The 25,510-nt window shown below is 48.0% G+C and overlaps 1 protein-coding gene across 10 annotated transcripts in view; it reads right to left on the bottom strand.

The window, feature by feature from the left end:
• The window catches only part of LOC138521215 (zinc finger protein 566-like), a 332,766-nt gene that overhangs the window by 108,269 nt on the left and 198,987 nt on the right, over nucleotides 1-25,510 (bottom strand). For 7 of the 10 annotated variants that reach the window (XM_069633869.1, XM_069633867.1, XM_069633872.1 and 4 more), the window contains 3 exons: nucleotides 14,622-14,735; nucleotides 407-523; nucleotides 210-326 (listed from right to left, as the gene is read on the bottom strand). The exons of 1 other annotated variant lie outside the window; for it this stretch is intronic. In XM_069633869.1, the coding sequence (XP_069489970.1) occupies nucleotides 210-326; nucleotides 407-523; nucleotides 14,622-14,735 (348 nt within the window). The remainder of the gene's footprint in view (nucleotides 1-209; nucleotides 327-406; nucleotides 524-14,621; nucleotides 14,736-25,510) is intronic. 2 more of the 10 variants (XM_069633870.1, XM_069633873.1) reach the window with 2 other exon arrangements.

Consider the following 25,510-nt stretch of genomic DNA (forward strand, 5'->3'; position numbering starts at 1 on the left):
AAAGCACAGAAAAGCGACCTCCAGGGTACAGCCTAGTCTATTGCTCTGGGACGCTGTTGTTGCAGTTGGGGTCTAAGTATGGTCTGCAAGAACTGAATTCTAAGTTCGTCTAATTCATGGTTTAGAACTCTTTCCGAAGGATAGAGTGTGGACTTAACAGATGACGGTATGACGGTGTAGACATTCCCTCGTAAAATCAGGTGACTCACCTTTACTGGGGCAGTGGCTGTTTTTTGCTCGGTCTGAGCCAGGCCAGTCTCTGGAATGCAGATCTTGCTCTTCTTGGAACTGATGCAACACATCGGGGGGAATGGCAGGATACGCCTCTGTTTAGAGAACACAGGAGAGTTGGGTATACAGTAACGCCCTCCCACTTGATGCAACACTGCCAAACAGCTGTATGTACCTGAGGAAGATGCGTTAATAAGCTCCGGTATTCTCATTGGCTCCACCGGGTCCCCGATATGCAGTTTTTTACTTTTCTCAATCCTAACCGAGGTATCAGGACTGGGGGTGCAATTTCCTGGAATGAAGAAGAGATACCCGTATATTCTTATAGAACGTGTATACATTGGTTTGACACTTCTTTTAACTCAGTATACAAGTGTGGGTGTGACTCAGCTATATCGTACAGAGTATTGCTACACACAACAAGTCAAACCAGGATAATGTTGTTGGAGGAATATAGCAGTCATTGATGCATCATTGAACTACATATACTAAGATAAACCAGATACAAAAGGTTGAAATACTCCACTTGAAAGGGACCATAGGTTAATTTACATTTGCAATAGCAGCGTTTGGCTATTTTGGCACCAGATAGCTGCAATATTACGATATATATATATATATATATATATATATATATATTGTGTTATGAGATGATGCCTGTAAATTCATAGAACACCATCTACATTCTATCAGACGGAGGTGGCCGCTTCCCATTCAGGGTGAAACCCTCGTCCCCACACCTCCGATTTCATTTTTTACCATTCCTGTTTCTACAGGGTCCATTTTCCTTAAGGGTGTGCACCAGTGCCTACAGTCTCCAAATGCATATGCGGTGCTTGGTCCCGCTTCTGAGGCCACACTTGCGCTCTACACTCCATCCACATCGTAACGCGTTTAACAGCCCATTACAGTACTGCCGGTTCAAGGAAGTGCACACCGTCCAGTCCACTGTGAAATATTGGTAATATTCTTGGTGGGCCGTTCATCCTGCCAGGGGACATAGCTCAGGCCAAGGCCAATGTCATTTTAGATTTTTTAAAAATAATTTAAGCAATTTCTAACTTAAAGGAATGGTTCGGTCAAAGTTTTTTATTGCCCCTACGGGTCGGCGATGTGTTTTAAGCCTAAGTCGCTCGATTTTAGAAAAATTTCCTATGGACCTTACCCGAGTTTACGTCCATTAAACGCACGCGAAAACAGACATCAGGGAGCTGCCATTTTGTGATAATCCTATCATTTCCCCCATCGCTCTGGCTGACCTGCTTTTGCGGCACTAAATCATATCCCCCGCCCCTGAGCCTGTCATCAGCAGACGCGTACCGCCCATTTTACAACGCCGAAGCACGTCTCGTGTCAACATTCGCTGTGCTTCAGCTAATGACGTGTCGCCATGGAAATGGCAGGACGCCTCTTTCCTCAATAAGTATAAACAGACCGTTTCACAACACACAGCAGCAGATTTTCGATTCCATTCCTCTCTCTGTGTTACTTTGAGTATTCTGTGACTCGTTTCTGTGCTCTGGTCAGCTACCTTCGTTGCTTGTAGCCCGTGTGAACAGATAAAAGTACCACCGCTATAAATTATTTTAGTTTGTTTAACACACAATGGCTACAATAATGCCCTACATGTACGAGCCCGAGTATACCGAGGAGGAACTACTGGAAAGGGAAACACGCGAAAACGATGGGTCTTCGGACGGCAGTTGGGAGGACGATTCAACAGCTGAAGAGCCTGGACCTAGTCGCATGGACGGTGTTTCCACCTGGTGCACATGCAATCGGTGCAAACTAATGCCAACCTAGGATGAGAACTGCTGCTGCTGTGAAAACTCTGGATGCGTGGCCTACATTTCAGAAGGCGAGCCACGACCGCATTGCATCACCGAGCTGCCAGACTTCAGGGCAGCCTGCCTCACACGGTCCGTGTTGAGGATAATGATGGTGCTTATGCACGAACTTCGTGCAACTGTGCGTCCTCGTAATCCGAGTACCGAGTAAGTATACTCTGCTTGTCATGCCACTCCTATTTCATGGTCTTCTACTATATCCAAAATTACATATACATATCATTGTAACGCATGAAAGTCTTTCAATAGTGTGCAGTGTCTAGATAGCATTTGTCCGAGCAAAATGCCATTAGTTACAAAAATTGTCATTGACAACAAACATTTATTAAACTTATCTTGGTCATTTAAAAACAGTTTGTTTCATTCCTTTTCACAGGTGGTACAGGCTGGTGGCCTATCGTTTCTTTACATGGTGGCTTCACGGGAGGCTTGGACACCGCGTTCGAAGAGCGATACCCGCCTGTGTCGTTCGTGCCATAAGAGAAACGTTCCCGAGTGACAGCGGTGAGTACAGGGGTTTTTCTCTCGCTGTGCTGCAACCTGAGCTGTACAATGTTTAAAGTCTTGTATTTTTGTGTCATCAAAATAATATACAAAATAAACCACCACATATATTTTAACAACGGTTGTTTCGATTTTTTAAATGAATCAATCTCAATACAGAGTTTCATTTTGAAGCACCTGTACACTGTCTTTGACCAGTGGTTTAATATTGGTTATATTTTATTTGAGTTATTACAGTCATTTGTTCACCAGCTCAAACCAGGGAGGAAAATATTTTGAGCAGTTGGCAGTAAGTCATTGGAATACACATCCTAAAAATCTCTGAGAAGAGACCATCCATCTCAATTTGAGAAAACACCTGAAGACCCTGTTATTAAGACGCCTGTAGCATATGCGCCTTGTCTCACTCACCTGTTACAGTGCCAAGGTGCCACAGGGTGAACGTTTTGCACTTTATAAAATGTTCCCATTGCACATACATACATCTGTTGTTTGCTTCATTCGCTCGCAAATGCCCTGTTGCCTATTTGTGATGGATTGTATGTAATAACATGGAACTTCATTTACAGCACAGTCCAGTACGGTACATATAGGAATGCTTTAGACCATGAGCATAGACTTTCCCTTTCCGGTGTTGTATGCTATCCTGCGTCCCATGGTAGCTTGTGGGAGACAGTGTTCGGCAATCTTCGGAGCCACGCTCACTTTTATTACCCCGCACAGCCACAGATAGCTCCAGCCATACAAACAGTGTCAAAATGAAAAATGAGAAAATACAGCGGCATAGCCCATCTGTGGGTGGGCGGGGTAATCAAAGTGAGCGTGCCTCCGAAGATTGCCGAACACTACCACCCACAAGCTACCATGGGACGCAGGATAGCATACGACATCGGAACACAAGTTAAGGAGGCATCATTACATTCAACACAATGTGACAGATTGTTACTTGCGCAGTTATCATGGCGCTCATTTATGCAGGCAGAAGGTCCAGGTGCGAGTCCTGGGTATGTAGTGCTGATATGGCAGAAGGTTGGTACTCCGGAAGTGACACACGAAAGCCCAAGGTCGCTGAAAAGCATTGTTATCCACGTGACAACCAAAAGCAGTGGGCTTCAGCCACCCACCAAAACAAAGAAATAAAAGTGTCTTTCGGTTTGGGAACACAGTTCTGCTAGGATGCAACACTTCTCTAGCGCTCATTATGCATGCCTTTCCCTGCTGTGAGCTTTATTGGCTTACTCTAGTAAGGAGTGTATGCAGCAGCCCAGGAAAAACAACCCCCGAGATGTGCAGTGGCTATTTTGCAGCACTGTGGTGTGTCACCCCTCCTGGGAGCATGGTGTTGTACATGATAAATGGGGACACAACCCCTTTAAGAACACAGACACAGGGAGAAGCGGGAAGAGGGCGGAAAGGGAGGAGCCAAGGAGGAAAAGGGCTGTTACGATATAGGAGTGAATAAAGATAGTTCACAGCAGGCAAGGCTCGGTCTCATGATTGCATATGAATGTGTGTGGATGATCGAAAGCCTAACACTGGCGACAAAGCCGACACACATCCTCGTGTGACGGTGGCACCGGAGGGCTGTGAGCCCAGCAGTTCAGGAGGGCCCGTGTGCCCTGAGATTGTGCAGAGGCCCTGCCGGAGGGCCCGTGTCCCCAGCAGTTCAGGTGGGCCTGTGTGCCCTGTGATTAAGCAGAGGCCTGTGTGCCCTGCCGGAGGGCTCATGTGCCCAGCAGTTCAGGTGAGCCTGTGTGCCCAGTCCGACAAACATAACGCAAGAAAACAGATACGCGCTACAGCCCAGAACCTCGGGTCATCACAGCCATCAAAGGACCCATGATCACAGCGACCGGAGAACCAGGAGCCATCACCTGAAACTCCTCATTCTTTAAGAGACAATGGGCCTCATTACAACCTGCCAGTCCGGGACCGTGCAAAATCCGTGATGGCGGTAAAAACGTTTCCGTGTCCGCAAGGGTGCGGAAAAACCGCACGATTACACGCTGTCGGTCGCGCGCACCACACGGACTCGGAAACGTTGTTACCGCCGTCACGGAATACCCCACGGAAATGGAAATAACGAAGCCACAAGTGGCGCAAAACCCGTTTCCGCCTCCGCCGCCACGGACACGGAACCGGAAATACCATGATCGCCAAAACAGGAAACAGAGAGGCGGCCATCATATAAAAGCACAATCCATTGCCATCCAGAGCCAGCACAAGCACAATCCTGACTCTGAGAAGCCAAAAGGGACCACCAGCATGTCTGCCAGGATTCCTGCTCAGAGGCAGCGCAAACAGCGCTTCAGCGAGGCGGAGCTAACCGTCTTGGTGGAGCACATTGTGGACAATGCTGAGATGCTGTTCAGCGCCGACCAGCGGCGTGCCACACAGCAGCGGAGGAAGGAGGTGTGGGCCGAAGCTGCACGCAAGTGCACCGCTGTGGGCGTGGCAGTGAGGAGCGTGAAGGACTGCCACAAGCGTTGGGACGACCTGAGGCTGAGGGTACGCAACCTCATTTCCACGCACCGCCAACGCAGCAGTGGGACAGGCGGAGGACCCCCTTCCCCACTGAGGCTGCAAGCATGGGAGGAGCGTTGCAGCAGCGTCCTCCACCTAGAGGGAATCCATGGGATTGGGCAGGCTGAGGCAGGAGTGAGCCCACCTGCAGATGCCGGTAAGTGCCCAAACATGAATGCCACATGTAAATATGCAGTTGTGAGTACTGGGCCAAAGGACCCATTAACAACCCCCCCCCCCCCAGGCAGTGCATGTGTGGGCCAAAGGACCCATTAACAATCCCCCCCCCCCCAGGCAGTGCATGTGTGGGCCAAAGGACCCATTAACAACCCCCCCCCCCCCCCCAGGCAGTGCATGTGTGGGCCAAAGGACCCATTAACAACCCCCCTCCCCAGGCAGTGCATGTGTGGGCCAAAGGACCCATTATGATCCGTATGGCAACCAATGTCACTGAATGCAGACACCAGCAATCAGATGCATGTGACTAACACTATTCAATGTGCAATCTTAATGACACATGTGATGCACCCATCTGCCACCACAACAACACTAATTGCATGCCCTTTGTGTCCCCACAGCCGTTTCAAGTGACAGTGATACTGCACAACAGGCCAGCCAATCAGCATCGGCAAGTACACTAGCCACCGCCACCACACAGGAGGATGCTGCCGGCAGTTCTGCACCTCTGGCCACATTACCAGCCACTACAGATGTGCAGCACACCACCACCACCACCAACATCCCCACCATCTCCACACTGGCTGAGTCCAGACAGGTGCCACAGGAACCTATCATGGCCACCCAACAAAACACCGAAGGCAGCAGCACTGCAGAGGGGGCGGCCTGCAGTGATAACAGTGCCCCGCAAGAGCACTCGGAAACGGGGCCACAGGGGGAGATGCCCACATTGGAAGACCTGGGCTCCTTCCATGAGCTGGGGTTCAGCCCCACTTCACTGGGGAGTCCCATGAGGTCGCCCACCCCATCCATGGGTGAACTGAATGCCCGCATGCAGCGGATGGAGGACCAGCAGGCTACCCTCACCCAGCTGGTGGAGAGGCAGCTAGAGGAATCCAGGCTGCAGAGGGAGAGCTACAGCGCCTCAGTGCGTCGCCTGTCGAGGTCCATTGGACGCTTTGCGAGCACCATAGTGACCCTTGCACGCCATGTGCGGGAGGGCAATGACCACACCTCCAGGCTTGTGGAGGCCATGATGGTTGGCCAACAGGCAAATCTGGCACGGATGCCCTCAATCCCTGATTCTGGCCAATCAAACACTACCACCCCATCCAGCTCCACTACTGCCAGTCCAAGGAGGCGCTCGAGTAGGCTAACGGGTCCCTTGGGCAAGGTTGCACAGAAGCGCACACGGAAGTGATGGCATGTGTGTGGGGCAGTGCAGGACACATGTGGACTACAAGGGTGTGAGAGGGGTGGTCACGTTTGGGTGGTGGGGTAGGTAGTTTTGGGGGTTTGGACAATGGGCTCTGGGTGGGGGTGGGCACGTTTGGGTGGTGGGTGGCCCCGGGTGTACAGCTTCCCTAACCAATGCACCTTCTTCCCTGTTGTTATTACATCAATACATCACCATTTCAAATCAAGACATACATGTGTGGACATTGATCATTTATTTTGCAGTGCAACTATTAATTCATTGTCGTCACCATGTTTCTGCATTACTGTGAATGTGCTGTGACTCAAAAGTAAATGCGAATCAGGGCATCCCGTGCTCTCTGGCCATCATGTGCACCCCCAGGGGGAGGCGGTGCCATCCCATCCCCATCTCCATCCCCATCTCCATCCCCATCCCCATCTCCATCCCCATCCCCATCCCCATCCCCATCCCCATCTTCCTCATCTGCGTCTGGTGGCATTGGGATGTTCCTGCGCAGGCATATATTGTGCAGCATGGCACATACCAGCGTGATTTTGCCCGTCTTCACTGGGCTGTACAGCAGTGATCCGCCAGATCTGCTCAGACAGTGGAAACGGGCCTTCAGCAGTCCAAATGTCCTCTCAATCATTCCACGTGTGCGGATATGTGCCCTATTGTATGCCTCTTCATGCCTGTTCCTTGGTCTCCGTACAGGTGTCATCAACCATGGCGTGAGTGCATATCCCGCATCACCTACATGGGATGTAGATGGGGGAACATGTCAGTGTTTGTGGCATCATGTCCTCATCTGCTGCTGTGCATTCTTGTATCATCATTCATTCATGCATATGAACCATGCAGTGTCTGGAGGTATGTTTTGGCCATCACGAGGAATGTCGCTGACTGCATATGGGCCTACACATTAACTTGCATGTTTGCTGTGCACTGGGGGTGACATTTGATTGTGTGCATGTCATGGTGCAGTGCTGTCCACACATGGCAGAGTGACTCCACTGTACGGAAGTAGTAAATACTCGTATCATTTACACGCCTCTCGTGCTTTTTGGGGCAGTGTTTCAATTGAGGGTGGGTGTCTGCAGTGGCACAGGGTTCATGGGACAGTGACGGGATTGGCTGTGGCAGCGTGTGCACGGGCACATTGTGGTGCCCTGTCATGTCTTCCTTCATGATGTTTGGCATCCGCTGTGTATTTGGTAGATGGAAGGGGGGTGATGCATGTGCGGTCACAGCGGCACACTCACAATGCTCATTGCCTGGACACACACACACCACTCCGACAGGGTTGTAGCATCGTCAGCTGTACTCACCCAATAGCCACGTGCTTTGTCCGGCATAGCGTTCCATGTACCGTGGCAACGTGGAATTCCGCAGTACCATTGAGTCATGTGATGAGCCTGGGAAACGTGCGCAGCAGTGTGTAATCAGTTGCATGGCATCACAAACCATCTGGACATTCAAAGAGTGATACTGTTTCCTATTGCGGAACACCGCCTCAATTGCATGTGGTACTGTCAGCTCGACGTGGGTGCAGTCAACTGCGCCTATGCAATTTGGCATGCCTGCTATGGCATGGAAGGCCAACTTGGTGGCAATGACCCCGGGGAGGGTGCGGGGTAGGGCTATGTGTTCCGACACATGGCGCAACATGGCATCCAGTACCTGTACCAGGACTTTTGAGAAACACGGTTGTGATATGCCGTGCAGCTCACCAACCGTGTGTTGATAGGTGCCAGTGCCAAGGAAATGCAGAACTGAGACAACCTTCAAGAGGGGGGGGATGGCAGTGGGGGTGTCAATTAGGCTGCTGATGTTGTCCTCAATCATGGCGGTGATGTGCATGATTGTTGCACGGTCCAGCCGGTATAGGGTGTGGATCTGTCCTGGGGTGAGGTTCCAGGGTGAGGCCCTGATGCGTGGTATTGGTGGCTGGCGGCGGGGTCGGGCTGGCTGGGCAATGGGGTTTGCCATAGCTGCAGGGTTGGCTGGTTGCCGCCTGCGCCTCCTCCGCCTACGCCTCCTCCTCTGCGCCATTGCTGCCACCATGTGCAGTACTGCCTGTTGGTTGAGTAGGCCCAGTCCCAGTGCTACTAGCCCTGCTGCCTGCATGGTTCTGTGTTGTGTTGGGCTGGGTGTGGCCCTTTTGTAGGCTCCCAGTGGCCTGCTAGGTCCAGCTGGGCTGATTTGGTGCACCTGTGCCCTGATTCAGTTCAGCCGGCAGTGTATAACGCCATGTTCGCGGTGGCGGCGGTTCCGCCACCGTGATCACGGTATTTCCGCCATTTTTTTCCCGGTATTTCCGTGTCCGCGCTAGTTGTGATGCTCACAGTGTTTCGTGTTGCCGGTAACGGAGGGGTTTCCGTGCAGGCGGAATTAAGGGGAACCCTATTTCCGCGGTGGCGGTTTAGGGTGGTGCTATTACCGGGGCCGCGGGTCATGATTGCGCGGACATGCAAACGGTGCCGGTATGGTTTTACCGGCAGTGTTAATTCCGGACCGGAGTACTTGTAATGAGGCCCAATATCTTGAAGAACCAGAGACACAGGAGGCCGCAGCTGAAAGTCCGAGTAAGGAAGAAGAAACAGAGCCCCCAGTGGAAACGCTGGCAAAAGCAGGGAATCCTCAGGGAGACATCCCAGAACAATAAAGAAACCAGTGAGACTCATCGAACAGATGTAACTGGACTTTCGTGTTAAGCACGGGGGAGGTGTTGTACATGATTAAAAGGGACACAGCCCCTTTAAGAACACAGACACAGGGAGAAGCGGGAAGAGGGCGGAAAGGGAGGAGCCAAGGAGGAAAAGGGCAGTTACGATATAGGAGTGAATAAAGATAGTTTACAGCAGGCAAGGATCCGTCTCATGATTGCATATGAATGTGTGTGGATGAGCGAGAGCCTAACACATGGTATCTCCCAGGGCTTGTGCCAAGGTCACATGTTGTGGCAATGTGACTGAATGGTAATAAAAGAGACGGGCCGCGTGACCGCAGGCCATGACATAACAAGCACCATATGCAAAGTGCCCATTATTTCATGGGCCACAGAGTTTTAGCTTCGTCTCGTACACAATTTCAAATGTGCATGTGGTTATTCACTTATTCGCACAAGCTTGCACTTTATTCACTGGCGTTTTCTGAAATCTGTAGGTCAGAGTTCTGCATTAAAGGAATGCCAGGGCACAGCATTTGGTGATAAAACCGTGGCTTCTCCTCACAGGATAGCAAAGAAGCAATGCCAGCTCCGTTGTGCCTTGATTGGGAAGTATCAGGGCGCACTTCCGAGCTCTGAAAAAGCGTCTTTGGCTAGAATGCAAATATAACGCGCAGGTTCCTGGGGCCTCAATCATTAGTCCCTGGGCCTCGAGTCCTTTCTCTATTTCCCGAAAGATGGCATTGCCTTTTATTTTTTACAATGGGCTATGTTTTTGCTATGGCATCATGCTCACTTTATATTATTGTTTAAAGCGCAAACCTAGCTCTAAAGCAGCAGGGTGCTTTACAACAGGAGGGTGCCAGCACTGGGCTTGGCATTTCATACAGTAGCGCGGTCCTATTGCTGGAGGGAGAGGGGGATTTTGCTGCAGTGCTGTGGATGAAATCATACAGCACCTTTATTAGGGGGATAAGAGACTAGAGCCCTGGTGGACTAAAACAGTTTATTCATAGTGCACATGCACTATGTCTTGGGAGGATAGCTCAGGGGCAACATACTCGCCTTGGAAGCAAATCGCCTTGGAAGCAAGATGACGCAGAGCAACACCGGTTTGATCCCTTGGTCCGCGCTTCGAAACCTCTGGGTATTAAATAATCTATCATATCATATATCACACACATGTACATCCGGAAAAGGGGCAGCATGATTTAAGACTGTACTAAGGACAGCATCTCTCCATTTGCCATGGCTGGTTGATTAATACAATGGTGAGTGTTGGGTTTCAATAGTAGAGTTGTATGTCCAGCTGCATGTTGTGGCATAGGTGTTGTCATCAGGCGTGGTAATGGTGACACATTTTCACATTCTCCTTCTGAGAGGGTGAAGGCGTTGCTGAGAGTTGTAAACCAGGCACCTACCGCATATGCAGTGGGATGGGGGTCTTCGTAATGAGAGCAGATGCATGATGGGTCAATAGCAGCAATGATCTATTTGGAGAACCTTTAAATCTTGCTCCTGAAGGATGTAGTGTCCTTGACAGTGACACTGCAATGAGCAAATAAGACTGTGTTCCTCAGATACAGAGGGAGCAAAGGTTTGCCGTCAGACCCACCAAAATGAGTACTCTCACTGCAGTAATGGAACCAACCCCCTGGTGTTTGGTAGGGCATGCACTTCCTGGTCCAGAGCAGTGCAACACTTCCTAGGAGTTTTGGCAGATCCATAGAGAGGATGTTATTAAACCAACTAATACAAGTAAGTATCCACCTATAATGTTTTGATATTGTGAGGGCATCATGAAGCAAGACACAGGACCTCATCACGAGTCTGGCGGTAACCCTTAAATGCGGCAGTAGCGCCATTACTGCCGCATTTAAGGGTCCACCAGATCATGGCCTTGGCAGATATCCCCCCAGCTCTGAGCTGGGGGGTAATCTGCAGCAAATTTGCCGATTTTCTGCGCTATTACCGCTGGCGGGAAATCCGCCGGCGGTAATACCACAAATTTTCCCCATTGGGCCCAATGGGGAATGAGGAATTCCCGAATGGGCCCAATGGGGAATGGGCACTAACCGTTCCACCAAACCTGCGCCGGATCACAGGGTTTGGGGGTAGGGCTAATAGCGCCAGCGGTAATAGTGCCGGCGCTACCGCCCAACTCATAATGAGGCCCACAGAGACTAAAAGTTCAAAATAAAACACTTTATTATATCAAATGTCAGGATGGTAGAGGTACTCGTTTCTGTGCACCAAGTCACCTTCACTTAGTTCCTCTTTAGTGGTCTCTTGCCATTGTGTGCTGATTTATACTCCCCTGGCTTCTCTTTGTGAGCCTCGTGGCTCTGCCATCATGTGTCACACACCTCTTGCCAGTCTTTGGCCTTGAAGCATTCTATTCACTCAGAAAGTTCACTTGGGTGGGGAGCGGGGGAGCAGGTTTGCTCATACCCCACCTTTGGATATCGCTTTGTCACACTTGCACCCTTTTCTGTATTTTTTTCACATGGGCACCTTGGCTGTTCTCTTTATTTGCTTGGTCCATAACGTTTTATTCCATTCAGTATTTAATAGGCTTGGTTTCCATTCAGTTCGGTATTGAACATGCATTTGTTTTGTTTAATAGAAGCACCCCAGTGTTTGAGCGTCCTACCAGACAATCACCAGCTCTCTGCGTCTCCTTTCGGTAGTTCCTGCGTATTTTCCTATGCTTCCGAAGCCGGGAAGTCCACCTTCGGAGCCCTGCTCTTTTGCCGTGCATTTCCCTCTGCACACCGGCACTGGAAATGCTTCTTGACGGACACGGGCGGCGTCCTCTCTTCTTTGAGGCTTGCAGCTCCCCGTTAGCTCTTTGTCACAGAGGCTCCCAGACCTGTACCAAGCACACAGCCCACTAGCATTGGGCTCTGCAAGTCATTTGGGATATTTGCTGGTGCCTGGCTCCTCCTCCGGTCCCACCACGGTTGCCTCTTCTCAAGCAAGTTCCCCTGCTGGTCTCCACCACACATGCCTCCCTGTTTCTCCCTATTCTGCTCCACTGGTCTCCCTTTATACACACACAGCCCCCTTACAGGCTGCAGGTGTGGATCTCTGAGACTTGGCTGGCCATAATTAAAGGGACAGAACTGACCCTCACAGCTCTTAGTGGTGATCTTCCTCGTCCCAGTACTAAAGTGGTGAAATGGTGTAGTGTTCATTACTCTTAGTCTCCCCTTCCTCATCCCAGTATTGTCAAGTGTCATATGTGGGTAAATGAGGGGGAACAGCTTTACAGTAACCGATAAAGGTCGGGGGAGGGTTAGGTTGGTCCTCAACAGGAAAAGGGCATACCATGTCTCACCTGTGTGTACCCCACTCACAATCCCCAAGGACCCTCCACCCAGGTGACCCGCCCTCACTTCTCCACCCCCAGGATCAGTATCCAAGAGTGATTGGCAGTTCCCTGGTCACCTCAGCAGAACATCCAAAAGGGGAGTAGGAGTGAGAATACCTTCTGGTTTCTCACAATAGAAGGTTTGGACGTTCGCCAGTGCACTCCCAACACTGCCCATCAATTAAAGGGTACTGCCTCTATTATTCTATGCAACCAATTTTTAGTGATGAGCAGACCTTTTTCAAATGTTTAGAAAAATGCCCCTGTGATACTTGTGGACTGGAACCAGTAGGAACCATTTAAGTTCAACACCATACATTGCTGCTCCAGTAATGAAAAGCTGAACGTTCTGTTTCGTAAAAACTAAAAGATGTGCTAAGCTGGGTATCCATGTCGTCTTTGAAGACTATTTCGGCAAATGTGCCATTAAGTTGCAAATACGGCTTAAAAACATGAACTTACATTACATGAACTTACATTCATTCTACAAAATACAAAAGCAAAGAAGGAGCTGCCATAATAAAAATAAATATAGACATATTAAAAACAATTATACATGCTTAGACAAATGTGATTATATGGCAATATTACTATTTGTCAACAGTGGAGTCTGGTTGAGACACTAGACTTCAAGCTTAGAATGACTTTTCAAGTAATGCACAAAGTAGTTAGTTGGTATTGAATGATATTTTTCCTAACTACCCAATGAATACAATCATTGTTCATTTTGTAAACTAAGAGTTGGCGAATGCTCTAACAAATATTATGGGGCTTGGCATACGTGAAAGCTAACATTTTATTTTTGCATGAGCCGCAGACACACATGAGCCATGGACAGAGCAAAGCTGCAGCCATGATGTGAGATGATGTTGAGTCCGCAGCCATGTTTAGGGCGGTTGCACAGCGAGGATTCCAATTGGCTGGCATCCACACAAGTGCCCCTATGCTACTTCAAGCTCTGTGCATGTGAGCCAAGTTCCCCGCTCAATTTCGTCATTGAAAGGAGGTCCATGCCGTGTGAGAACCAGAACAAGTGCCACATGGGTACTAGATGCCGGATCAGACTTATTCATAAAGAAAATGATCGCTTTCAAGGCAATGGTTCTGTCAAGTGGGCACGCTGAGCTGAATTGGACAAGGTGAGAATGGTGCTGTAAAGCCATACCCTCTAAGGCTGGAGGGACGTACCGTTAGAAAGTTCATTGTTAATGTAAGTGAATAACCTTACAATAGTTGCTTTTCAGTAGGAGTCTCATTGTGTACAACACTATAAATATTGAGGTTTCTGTTCTTCGAGGGCCAAGTTTTGGAACAAGGACACTATGCCAGCTTCTCTGTCCATTTCTGCACAGCGCTCTAATAATACATTTTTGTTCTACTGTTGTTGGCTGGGTTATTATTGGATTATTTGGCGATGCGCTGCAGGATTCTACACCTTGACTAGAGTGAACAGATTTTATGTAGCCAATTTGGTTTGGATATGGTGCTTTCGGAGTGCTAACTGACATCCGAATTTCTAAAAGGTTTAAAGAACACCCCCTATTTAATTAAACTAAACTAAACAGTGCATGCTATATTTAGGGTTAACTCTAATTTCAGTTTCGTTTTTAATTCCCTATTAGGCAACATTTGATAATTTTGAGTAGGAATGTTTAGAAGCGGACTAATAGGTCTAATTCGTTCAGGATTTCACTTTTAGTTGGTGTAGACGAATTGTAGTCTTAGTGTCTGATGTGTGGTACTAATAAACTATGCTTTACATGCATCTTTGATGTTTCGACACTACAAAAGATATTTATTAACAAAACTACAAATCATATAAAAATAGGAGTGCAAAATATTGTAAATGGTGTGCAAACGTACCGCAAGTCAGGAAATAGTGCCGGAAAATTCCTACATTGGAGCAATATGCATTCCACGCAGGGGTTTGGGTTTTGTATTGTAAAATTAAAAGGCCAAAGAGGGTGTACGTTTCTTTTCTATGCCCCAGGACATGCAATATTGTACATTCGCCTCTTTAGTTCACGGCAATGTCGGTACTTTATGAATAACAGGAGAAGAGGGCTAGATCATTTCAAAGATTCCAACTTTTTCTCTCACCTGTGCTGGAAAAAGCATTGCTTCTGCTTCGGTCGGTGCTGCAGGATTTCTTTACATATTGGTTTTCCTCTCCTTTAATCGCTGATGACGGAACAGACTTAGCAGTTATGGCACCTGTGTATCACAAAGTCAGTAAACCAACTTTTTATTTGGGAGACATTTAAGCTGTTTTCTTCGACATTCCAATAGACAATGTCCCCATCTTTTGGGAGTACAATTACGCCTTAGCAGGTTACTATTTGTGAAAATGTAAGCTCTCAATATTGTTAAAATATCAAGTGTGTACCAGGCATGTCTCGATACACAATAAGATTAAGACCTCGAAATCGCAACTTCCTACCGTATGTTTGTTTGTAAACATTTTCTTTTTATGTGAACAAGATCTTTACTTGCAGAATATCAAATATATATATATTTTATAGGATCGGCGACAATGATCCTGTAATTATGGTTAAATTGCTTTCCCAGAGAAAGAGCAGTTTTTGGGCGAATATAACTTTTGCTTCATTTGATGAATTTGCACAAAACTTTGCAAATAGATGTATATAGACCTGACAATGATTTAGCAAAGTTTGATGGGGTTTTGCAAAGCGGGGTGGCAAAGTTATAGTGGGGTCCCAAAATGTGTGAAAATCCAGAAAGAGTTGAATGGAAATAACATGTTGCTAGTGGCTACCGCCTGAACAGCTGGACGGATTTGCACAACATTTGCATGACGAGTGGTGGCCTAGTCCCTAAAGTGTGCTTTTGCAAATTTGGTGTTAATCCGTCCGGTGGATTTGTAATAAAATGTGGAAAGAATAGCTTAAAAAAAAAACAAATTGTGATAGCTTGGTCCAGTCCACGGACGTTCTTCTTGATTCAGTGCCTGCAACCGTCTCTAGACCAATCAGAGAGCTGTGTGACGTCTGCAGACTTGTAGCTACTAGACATGTCTGCAAGCTGTGGAAAGTGATGAATGGTCCAATTCATGAGGTATGGTGGAGATGGGTAGGTGAAATGCAGAGTCTGGTCACTGGTCATGTCCCGTCATCGACAACAGTTTTTTCAAAGTAATTTTCACCGAAGAAATAACTTAGAAAAAACATCTACAACTTTTTTTGAGGGGCCTCCCAGTCCCCTCTTCCTATAACCCCTACCCCAACACCATCCTGCCCCTTTTAACACTTTACACCCCAAACTCCCACATATATATTTTGATGAGTTATTTTCCAAAGTAATTTCTTCGGAGACAATTACTTTGAAAAAAATGGTGTTGCAAAAGAACGCGATACCAGTGATGAGGAATCTTCAATGGGATTGAAGATGGCTCTGGGCATGGCCTGTTGCAAAGGCCAATGTTTAGTCCGAGATGCTTACTGGGTTGTGGAACAAACAAATGGTATGCGCTAGGGTTTATGGTAACTAGCGATGGTCGCAAGCCATAGGCAATGGTGTTCCGTCACTGTGGGCATAGATGGGCCTGGGTATGGCTTGTTGATGAACTAATGCATATTCTGATATGGTAATGGGCTATTGAACATGGATGAAGGGACATCGAAGTGAAGTAAACAAAAAAAGGACTAAGAAGCCTTGTCCAAAATGGACAAGTCGGGTCCCATTTATTTAGACTTGCAAGCCAACAACCAGACAGCATCTCACCATGCCCAATCACCCAAGCCAACCTGCTCTCAAACTAACCTGTCCTACTTCTGTTTGACCTAACCTGCCCCTTCATACAACAATAGGCATCTTTGTATCCTGCCTGCATCTTTCTACCATGTCTAGTCCATTCCAAACAGTCACATGATGTCCTCCCTTCCGGGTCAATGGCTTCGACCTGATGACATCTGGTATCCACCTCCTCAGGTGAGGGGTGCCCAGCCACCGCCTCCTGATGCATCTCTTCTAGGCAATAAGGCTCCATTGTGTGGACCAATACAGACCTGCTGAATCCAAAGATGGTGGCTGGGTGTCCTTCACGGAGTGCACCCGAGAGCCTCCTAAAGTGCTGTCACAGCAGTTCCATAGCGCATGCTCTTCAAAGAACCCTTGAGGGCAAGCATTGCCCAAAGTCCATAGGTGGGGATTACCCTATAAATGTCCATTATGATATAAAGAAAAATAATTGACACCCAGGACTACATGATGCTTACAGATGATTCAGATATTCAGTGTTTGGTGCAATAGTCCACAAATAGGCACGACTTATCCCACCCGATATCATTTACCCAAAAGTTACAATGCATATTGTTAGGCCAGTTTTTCTAACGTACACTTAAAATAGGACTTTATAAAACTATCCACTTGGTATACAGAGCCCCGACGTCTGTACTACTCAAGGTTTTGATGGTATCGCAGAGCAGCCAGGCTTATTTTAGGAGGGAGATGCGAGTTGTAGTTAAGTACAAGGAACTTAGTACATAGATAGGCCCAAACAAACACTTGCATTAACAACTGTGGGCGTTGTTGGGGAGAATTCTCATTTCATGGCTAATTGCTCTTACCTAGTGACTCCCTCAGCAGCTTTGCTGGATCTCTGGAGTTGTTTTCTTTGCACTTGGTAAGAGTGTGAGCTTTTCACCACTCTTACTTGTGTTTTGCTATGTGTTTTTACCTGTTTTTGTGATTGTGGACTATGGAGTACACCACTTCAGTAGCCCCCTTCTTTTGTGTCACACAGCACCTCCTGTGCAGTGACACAGGGTTGTCGTTCAGACTTCCCACAGACTCCATTTCTGAGGCTGACTACTGTCCCCCAGAAAAGGGTAAAGTTACCATTAACTTTACTTAGTCAAATTAACCACAGATCCAGTACACCCCATCTTACATGGAGTACTGGAAGGGTTAGCTCTTAGCCCTTTTTATCTGTACCTCGTAGAGCATCGTTTTGCTCTTTTTAACATTTAGACATGGCTTGTGGCAGTGGTAACTACCCTAATTTTCTACCGTGGTTATCTTAGTTAACCGTGGTAATATTGTAGGCTATTGTGTTAGCCTCGAACTTAAACCCGCTTGACCAAATGTTTTTTCTTTTGGCTCCGGTGCGTTTTATTCGCCATTTCTTTTTGTTAAAATCCTTCTTGTGTTTTACTTTGCGCGGCAAACTAGGTTTGCCTTCTTTGTTCACTGTCTTTTGGCGGGCTTCTGCCAAGAAGTCCTCCTCAAGGCGCCTTGGTGTCTAGGTGGGCTGAATGTGAGGGAGGGGTGTAGTCACCCCCTGCACAGGGTATCCTAGGAAACCCAAGTCACACTTTTTCATGATTGGCTGAGGTGGTTGTCCGGGCTGGACAACCCCCTGCTGTTTGATTGACAGCCAGGCTGTGTGAATGGGGGATTTTCGCATAAAAGGCAGGTCTCTTGGGCTGGAAGTCAGAGAGTCGCCACTGGAACTACAAGGAACCAAAGAGAAGCGGAGGAGAGGTCGACTGCTGCAACTAGCCCATACCGGTGAAGCCCTGCTGCAGTCCTGAGCTATCTACCCTTCAACGACTAAGAGGAGAACCAGTCCGGAGTCTTCTTCCCTTGAGCCTGGCGGGGATAACCAGCTTGTCTTCTTCAGCCAGAGGTCGCCTTCGTGGTCGAAATCGCTGCACACTGCTGTAGTGGTCCGGATAGCCACCTGAAGAGCCTCTCCTGTTTTTAAGGAGCACACCTTTTATTCATCGTCGCTGCTGCCGGCCTCATCCCTGTGTGGTGTAGACACTCTTCCTCGTCCTTCTTTGTGCCGAAGACTGGAATAGTCGGTCCACAGGAAACCACCAGGAACAACTGCCGTGGCACCAGCTTCTTCTTTGAAAAGGTACTGTGTCCTGCTTGAGGAATTTTGGGTGAAATCCCCATTTCTCGCTTATAAGGCTTGCCCTTATTTTTCCCCTTCTTATAACTTTTGCTTCCGAACATTTGACAATATCTAAAGTACTTTGGCCACTTTGAATCCCGAACTATCCGACGTGTGATCCTCGACACAGGAACCCGGTTCTAATTGACACTGGCTCTAGCCTCTTGACTCTTGTATTTCTGTCTATGAGTGTTCTTCAATTCTGTTTGCCTAACATATTGCCTATGATTTTTGCCCCCAACTCTCTCTGGGTATCTCGGGTGCTAAGTGTGTTTTTGCCCTGGTAGCATTTCTTGCCGCAGATATGCGTTTTATTTAGTAGACCGAACTGTCAAAAAGTGATCGCAGTCGAATCCATGGTAACGTGTATTGTTTCGCAAGACCGGTTCTCTCAAACACAGGGTACTTACCTCGATTCATACCATACAAAGTGAACTGGTCAGTTGTAGTGTATTTAACGTGTGGTTTTTAATTTAATAGCAGTGTCGTGTTAATAACAAATGGTTTAAAAATAAATGTACTTATATTTTTGCCTAAAACCTTGAGTCAGTGTTTGCTTGAGCCACAAATTGTGTCCCTTTGTGTAATCTGTGCTACTGCTTGTTAGGGAGAATTCTCTGTTTAGGCTGAATTTCCTAACCTAGTGAGTCCCCCAGCAGCTTTGCTGGATTTTTGGGGTTTATTTTTTTCTCATGCCAAGAGTGACTCTTTTACCCTCACTATTGGGCATGATTTGAGTGTGTTTCTTTGACTCTAGATGTGTTTAATGGGCTATGGGGTCTTTTCCTCCATAGGGCTTCATGTGTTTTCGTGATGCAGTTTACACAGCACCCTCAGTGCAGTAACACAGGGGTGTCATAGTGACCCCCCGGTATAGACTCCATACCCTGGGACCGACTACTGTCTCCCAGGGCATGTAAAGTCACCATTGACTTTACTAGTCTCAAATTCTGAACAGAACCAGTACAAACCATCATATTGTGGACGTACAGGCCGGGGCAATTCGACTGCCCCGGGGTCTGTTAGTCGAGGGGTCACGTCTCCGTCCCCCCTGATCGAGATTTGGCTGGTGACAGTGGATACTACTTTTTATATTCGACGCAAATATATTCCTATGGGATTTTCCCATTGTTCGAGGCTACCAACTTTAATTATTTAATTCCTATAGCCTTGAACATACCGCCGGTTTATTTAATTAATATTAATTCTCCGGTTGGTATTTTTTGCCAAGACTCGGTTCTAAAATGGCGTTTGTGTTCTCTTCTGTGACTCCAACCCAAGTGGAGTCCTTTGTTCCACTTTTTGGCGGGTTTCTCCACAGAAGCCTCCAAAAGTGGTGCCACTCTGTCTGGGTACCACAGGGGGTGTAGGAGTGGGTTTAGGCACCCTGGACTGAGTTGCCTAGGCAACTCAAGTCGCACTCCGTCCTAATTGGCCCAAGTGGTGAGCCGGCCGGCTCACCACTTAGCATGTTTGAGTGACAGCTAGGCTGAGTGAATGGGGGTTTTCTGCATAAAAGCAGGCCTTTGGGGACTGGAACTTCAGAAGTCGCCACAGGACCTAAGAATCCGACGAGGGAGAAGCTGAGCCGACCTGCTACGACAACACCACCGGTGGAGCCCTGCTGAACCGCCTCACCACTTTTCCCAACGACAGAGGAGATCTCCAGCCCGGAGAGTCTTCTTCCTTCGATTGGTGGGGATAACCAGTCTGCTTCCTTTTTCGCTTCCTGGAACAACTCGTGGCCGCCTTCCCTGTGCCAAGCACCCCGGCAACGGGGAGACCACGTTTTACCACTACTGCGAATCAAAGGGTAGTACCTTTAACCGGAAAACTCAGCGGCTGGTTTCTTCCCTGGCAGTGCAACGACCTTCATCTTTCCTCCACGTCGAGATCTTCTCTTCCTCTGGACGACGCCGCGACTTGCACCTGCTGCCAGGAACAACTGCCCCCGCTGGAGGATCCTTTCCACCTAAGGTACCATGTTCTGCCTGGCTTCCCTTGCAACCGACTGTACGGGGTAGATTTAGCCCCCGGCTTTCGAACCTGGGTTAGCCTGGGACACCCTGGCTAAACTTTTCTGAGCCTAACTAAAACCTCTCTGAACTCCCTGCAAGACTTTTAAAGCCTGTTGTCATTGTGTGATCTTGGGTGCATTTTGCCCTGCTCTCTCCAAGAGTGGGCCCGGCCTATGGACTTTGGCTCACAAGTAACTTTTGACTTTCCTGCCTTGTTTAAGAGTTCCTAAGTATTAGTGTGGTGCATTTTCCTACATTCTGCCTTTTTCCCTCCCTTTTTCGTTAACTTATTGGAGTGCCATCTATAGTTAAGCGCTCACCTCTGTCTGGAAATAAGTGGTGTTAACTAAGACTTGTCTGATAAGGAATAAGGGATGTATATATAATAATAGTAACTGTGTTTAGAGTGATTTACAATATTAGTGCTGCAGTGTTTCAATAAGTGTGTTTTTAAATAAATAATTATATACCTTGATACCAAAGCTCTGATCAGTGTTTGCTTGTATTATTGTATCTGAGTGCCTATTGTGTATACTTTACATACTGCCTAACTCTTTTTGAGGGAAGTCTGACTGCTCAGCCACAGCTACCAGGTAAATCTGGGTGGTACAGACTGCTACCAAGTGGGTTTACTGCCAACACTTGTAGTCCTAAATCTTTTGCAGTGGTCCCCAAGGGAACTGCACAGGTTTCTGCCTAACACTGCTCATATACTCTTGAGATAAGCCTGGCTACTCCGCTACCACTATAACCTAGTAGCACAGGTTTGTACCAAAGGTAAAACTTGTATTGCCACCTGTGGTCTTAATTGTGTGTAGTGGTCCCTAAGGGCACTGCACAGGATTCTGCCTAACAGGCGTCAATACTGTATATATCGGTAACAAAAAAGGTAAACTGCAGAACCACCCCAAAAATCATGGAACATGTCAATTATAATTCAGACTTATAAAAAGGAGATCGACTCAAACTATAGACCCATACCTCTGCTAGATCCAGAGATGAAGATTTTTGCAAGCCTGACTTTAAAGGAATTACAATTACGGGTCAAGTGTACACGGCGTGTGTACAGGGCGTGTGTACATTTCAAGACAGGTTCAGAAAAGGGGCTAGTGCCACCTTAAATAAATCACTTCAGCAAGGTTCTTGGCCTAAGTATAAACCCATAGTTTCTATGGCCAGCATTTACTTTTCTCTTGCATTTGATACACTCAACGGGTCTTTATTGTGCGAAAAGTTGGGACATTTTTCTATCCCCAAACCATTGCTAGCTATTCTGATTAACGTACATTTGGACACATACTTACAAATTATGCTTAACCAGCAAGGTGTCTTAACCCAAGAATATGGATCACAAAAAGGTTTGCGCCAAGGGTGAGTCTTGGCTGAATGTGCGTCTTGGCTCCATGCTTTTTGAATCTGTATTTGTTGGATTTAGGGGATTTCTTGTTTAGCTCTTCACTTGAGGTCCCAAAAATAAATGATATTAAGATCCATTGGTTGGCTTATGCAGACGGTGTGATCCTAGTTGATCATTCACAACTGGGACTACGTCTGATCAATTCCATCGTCATATATGCAGACACTTATGAACTCATTATTAACCCAAACAAAACATACATTATAAGGTTTATTAGCAATGGGAAAAAGCGGGGCGCTGCTGTGCGCCAGTGAAAATGGCCGCCTAATCAGTGAGCTCTGTGCGATGTAAAATCCTTCCAACACTATCCTGCGGATTGCATGTCCATCCGACGACCAGAAGGACACCACACGAACTAGCTGAGTTGCAGGCACTTCTGGAGTAAATTTGGGCCGAAACCGTGCTATCACCCGGTACGAGGAAGGGCCGACTGCCGTGGGCCGCTCCAGGCAGATTCCGCTGCACGCCAAAATTCAACGGTCGCCCATTGAATGTGTGGAGGACCTGACAAATACCGGAGCTGACGAAAGATGCTTCCAGAGACAGAGTAATCATCGTAGCCCCTCCAGACATTTACAAGCAGATCGGTACCAGAACAACAGAGCCCGGAGAGGTGGAGCGACCGCCGAGGATCATAGCATTCAACCCCCACCAAAGGTACAGCGCTGCGCGGCCGGTCTGAGGCCACCCGAGCACTGTGGAGCTTCACGGGGTTAAAACACACCATTGCAGGGTCTGGCTGGGTGAACATGTCAATCGGACCCCACTCTCAGCATAAAAACATGATAGGGCGGCCGTCATCACACACGCATCAAAGAACGCTTGCCCTAGCAGCCCGCTTGAGCTGGTGAAGAGCCGTAACGAACACAACACACGGAGAAAGGGGCCCAGACAGGAACCGACAGCCAGCCCCATCAAACACTGCATAAACTGCAACCTGCCATGCAGTAAGGCAAGGAACCAGCACTAAGGGCAAAACAAACCCGGGAACAACGCGGGTGTACAGAGAAGCCTTCCTCACAACGCGGTCCTCCCCACGTAGACAACAGCGGGGATCACAACAAAGGTTTTCACACAACAAAGGGGAATTAAGTAATTTGCTGAATAACTACACCGGTAACCATAACGATCACCAATATAACGAATACAGTTGTTAACGGAGACACAGACAAACCACTGAATGAGAAGGGACTGACGCCAACGAACCCATTAATCCAGTGCAGCCACTGACGGGAGGAGAAGATCAAAACCCCTCAGCTTATTGACCACTATTGGAGCAACTGCGCCAACACCCCAATATCGCCCTTGTCAAACAAAGCCCATTCAACCAGTGGTGAAGCCTGTAACATACTGGATGACACCAGCACAAAGTCCCACTAGCGGTGCTCCTCCACATTTGACATCTCACTCAAAGTGAGCTGACATAAACAGCAGGTAACTCTGCCAATACTAAAGCTCAGCCTACAATCCTGCTACACCTAACACCAGAACTGTAGTGCAGGTCACAGCAATGCGGATCCAGCATAACAGCCTAGTGGGCAGGTCTGGCCCCCATATCATTCAGGTCTGAACCGAAGGACCACAAGAAACCACCCACAAAACCCTCTGCCCAGTTGGGTCAACACACAAGGGGTGCATATACAAATAGGCACCTGCAACACATTGACACACAAGCTGGCACTCTCGCCGGATGAAGATATGACGCATGGAGCAAGAGGAAACAAGAAGGGCCCCATGGATACATACACAAGACCTCACGTGGGAGAGAAAGAAGTGAGGTCCCCACAGTCTAGCCCATCAACCAGCCAAACACAAACAAACAGAGAACCCCACTGACCCATACATCCTGGCACTACAGGCCAGCTTCGCTGCAGTCAACAGCAGGCTGCACGACATTGGCAACGACATCTCCTAGATTAGAGCCGACCTCCAGAAAGTGAACACCGGGGTCATCGAGGCTGAGACTAGAGGGAGTATGCTAGAGGATACATCCGTCACTCAAGGTCAGGACATCGAGGACATCAAGAAGAGTCTGAAAGCAGTACAGTCCAAGTGCGAGGACTTGGAATCCAGGTCACACCGGAATAACACCTGTGTAGTGGGCATGGCAGAGAAACCCCTGAATACACCTATGGAGATCTTCCTGGAAGAGGCAATTCGTAAAATGCTGCCGGAAGCCCAATTTTCGCAACAGCTCCTCATTGAGAGAGCCCACAGATCCCTCGCTCCGCCACCCAAGCCCGGCGCTCCACCGCGCACCATTATTGCACACCTACTAAACTACAGAGACAGGGATTTAATTCTCTGCCTCTCTCAAGAGAAAGGCACATTAACATATGACTCGGCAAGTATTCACATATATCCAGACTTCTCAAACCGAGTGCAGGCAGCCCGCCACACATACGACCAAGTCCAGAAAGCCCTAAGAATAAGGTCCATACCATATGCCATGATGTTGCCGGCAAAGCTCAGAATACAATACTCTGGAAGAGCCAACATCTTCGAGTCTCCCGAAGAAGCCATGGCATATATAGAAGGTAACATTCTGGGACCACCAAACAGCGGCAGCCCCTCAGCCCAGGCAGACACATGAGCAAATCTCATGGGCCCGAAAGACGAACACAGTCTGATATCCACCCATTCCGCTAGATACAAGCGCAATGGTTCCCAAAAGGTGAGCCGATTCGAAGCAAACAGTTGTGGCCACACAGAGCCACCAACAGTTGCAGTTATGGTATGGGATTATACTGTCCAGTTGGGGGGATGGTGAGGGTGGGATGGGAGGGAAAGGGGAGGCCTGTTGCCAAATAAGAGCAAATTCACGGGGGTATATGCCACGCGTCGAGACTGGATGCTAGTTGTAATAGAGAAGGGGGGAATGGGAGTTTAACTGTACATATGAAAAGACTGACGGTTCCAAAAGACACGAGTTACGCAGAAATATCTGCAAAGGGATGGAGGACATACAAGCAGTACCGGAATGGCCCCACCCGGACTGAACCAAGAGCTTAGACTCCTTACTTGGAACATTAGAGGACTAGCAAACCCCATAAAAACTAGAAAAATCCTGGCATTTGCCAAAAGGCACAGGATCGATATACTCTTGCTACAAGAGTCACATGCCGGTGGTAAAGTAGCAGGGTCATTCGCTCGAGACTGGGGGCTGATACAAATCGGTACAGATTACTCCTCGCAGGCTAGCAGGGTATTGAACGTCATTCCTCAGCGTATCGGATTCCAACTCACCAGGTCAACGGTGGACCCAGGCAGCAGATACGTGATAATATGGGGGACCATGAACAAACAAGAGCTAGTCCTGGCCAACACATATGGCCCAAATATAGACACCCCAGAAGTCTACCTACAGATCATCTCACTGATCTCACTACTAGGGGAGGCTAAAATAATATGGGGGGTGACCTTAAAACAATCCTAGATCCGCTGAAAGACAGGACAACCAGGGGGCATAGAAACCACACCAAGGTCGGCATTAACCAATCTACAAGGTAGGTCCACGTTACCCCTTGCAGATGCATGGAGAGAGATGCATCCCACTCAGGAAAAATACACGTTCCACTCACAAGAACATGGCTCCAGCTCCCATATTGACTATTGGCTATGTTCCCCCGACTAC

Source organism: Ambystoma mexicanum, chromosome 13 (genome assembly GCF_040938575.1).
Source record: "Ambystoma mexicanum isolate Mex_15411 chromosome 13, UKY_AmexF1_1, whole genome shotgun sequence".
In the NCBI taxonomy this organism is placed as follows: Eukaryota; Metazoa; Chordata; class Amphibia; order Caudata; family Ambystomatidae; genus Ambystoma; species Ambystoma mexicanum.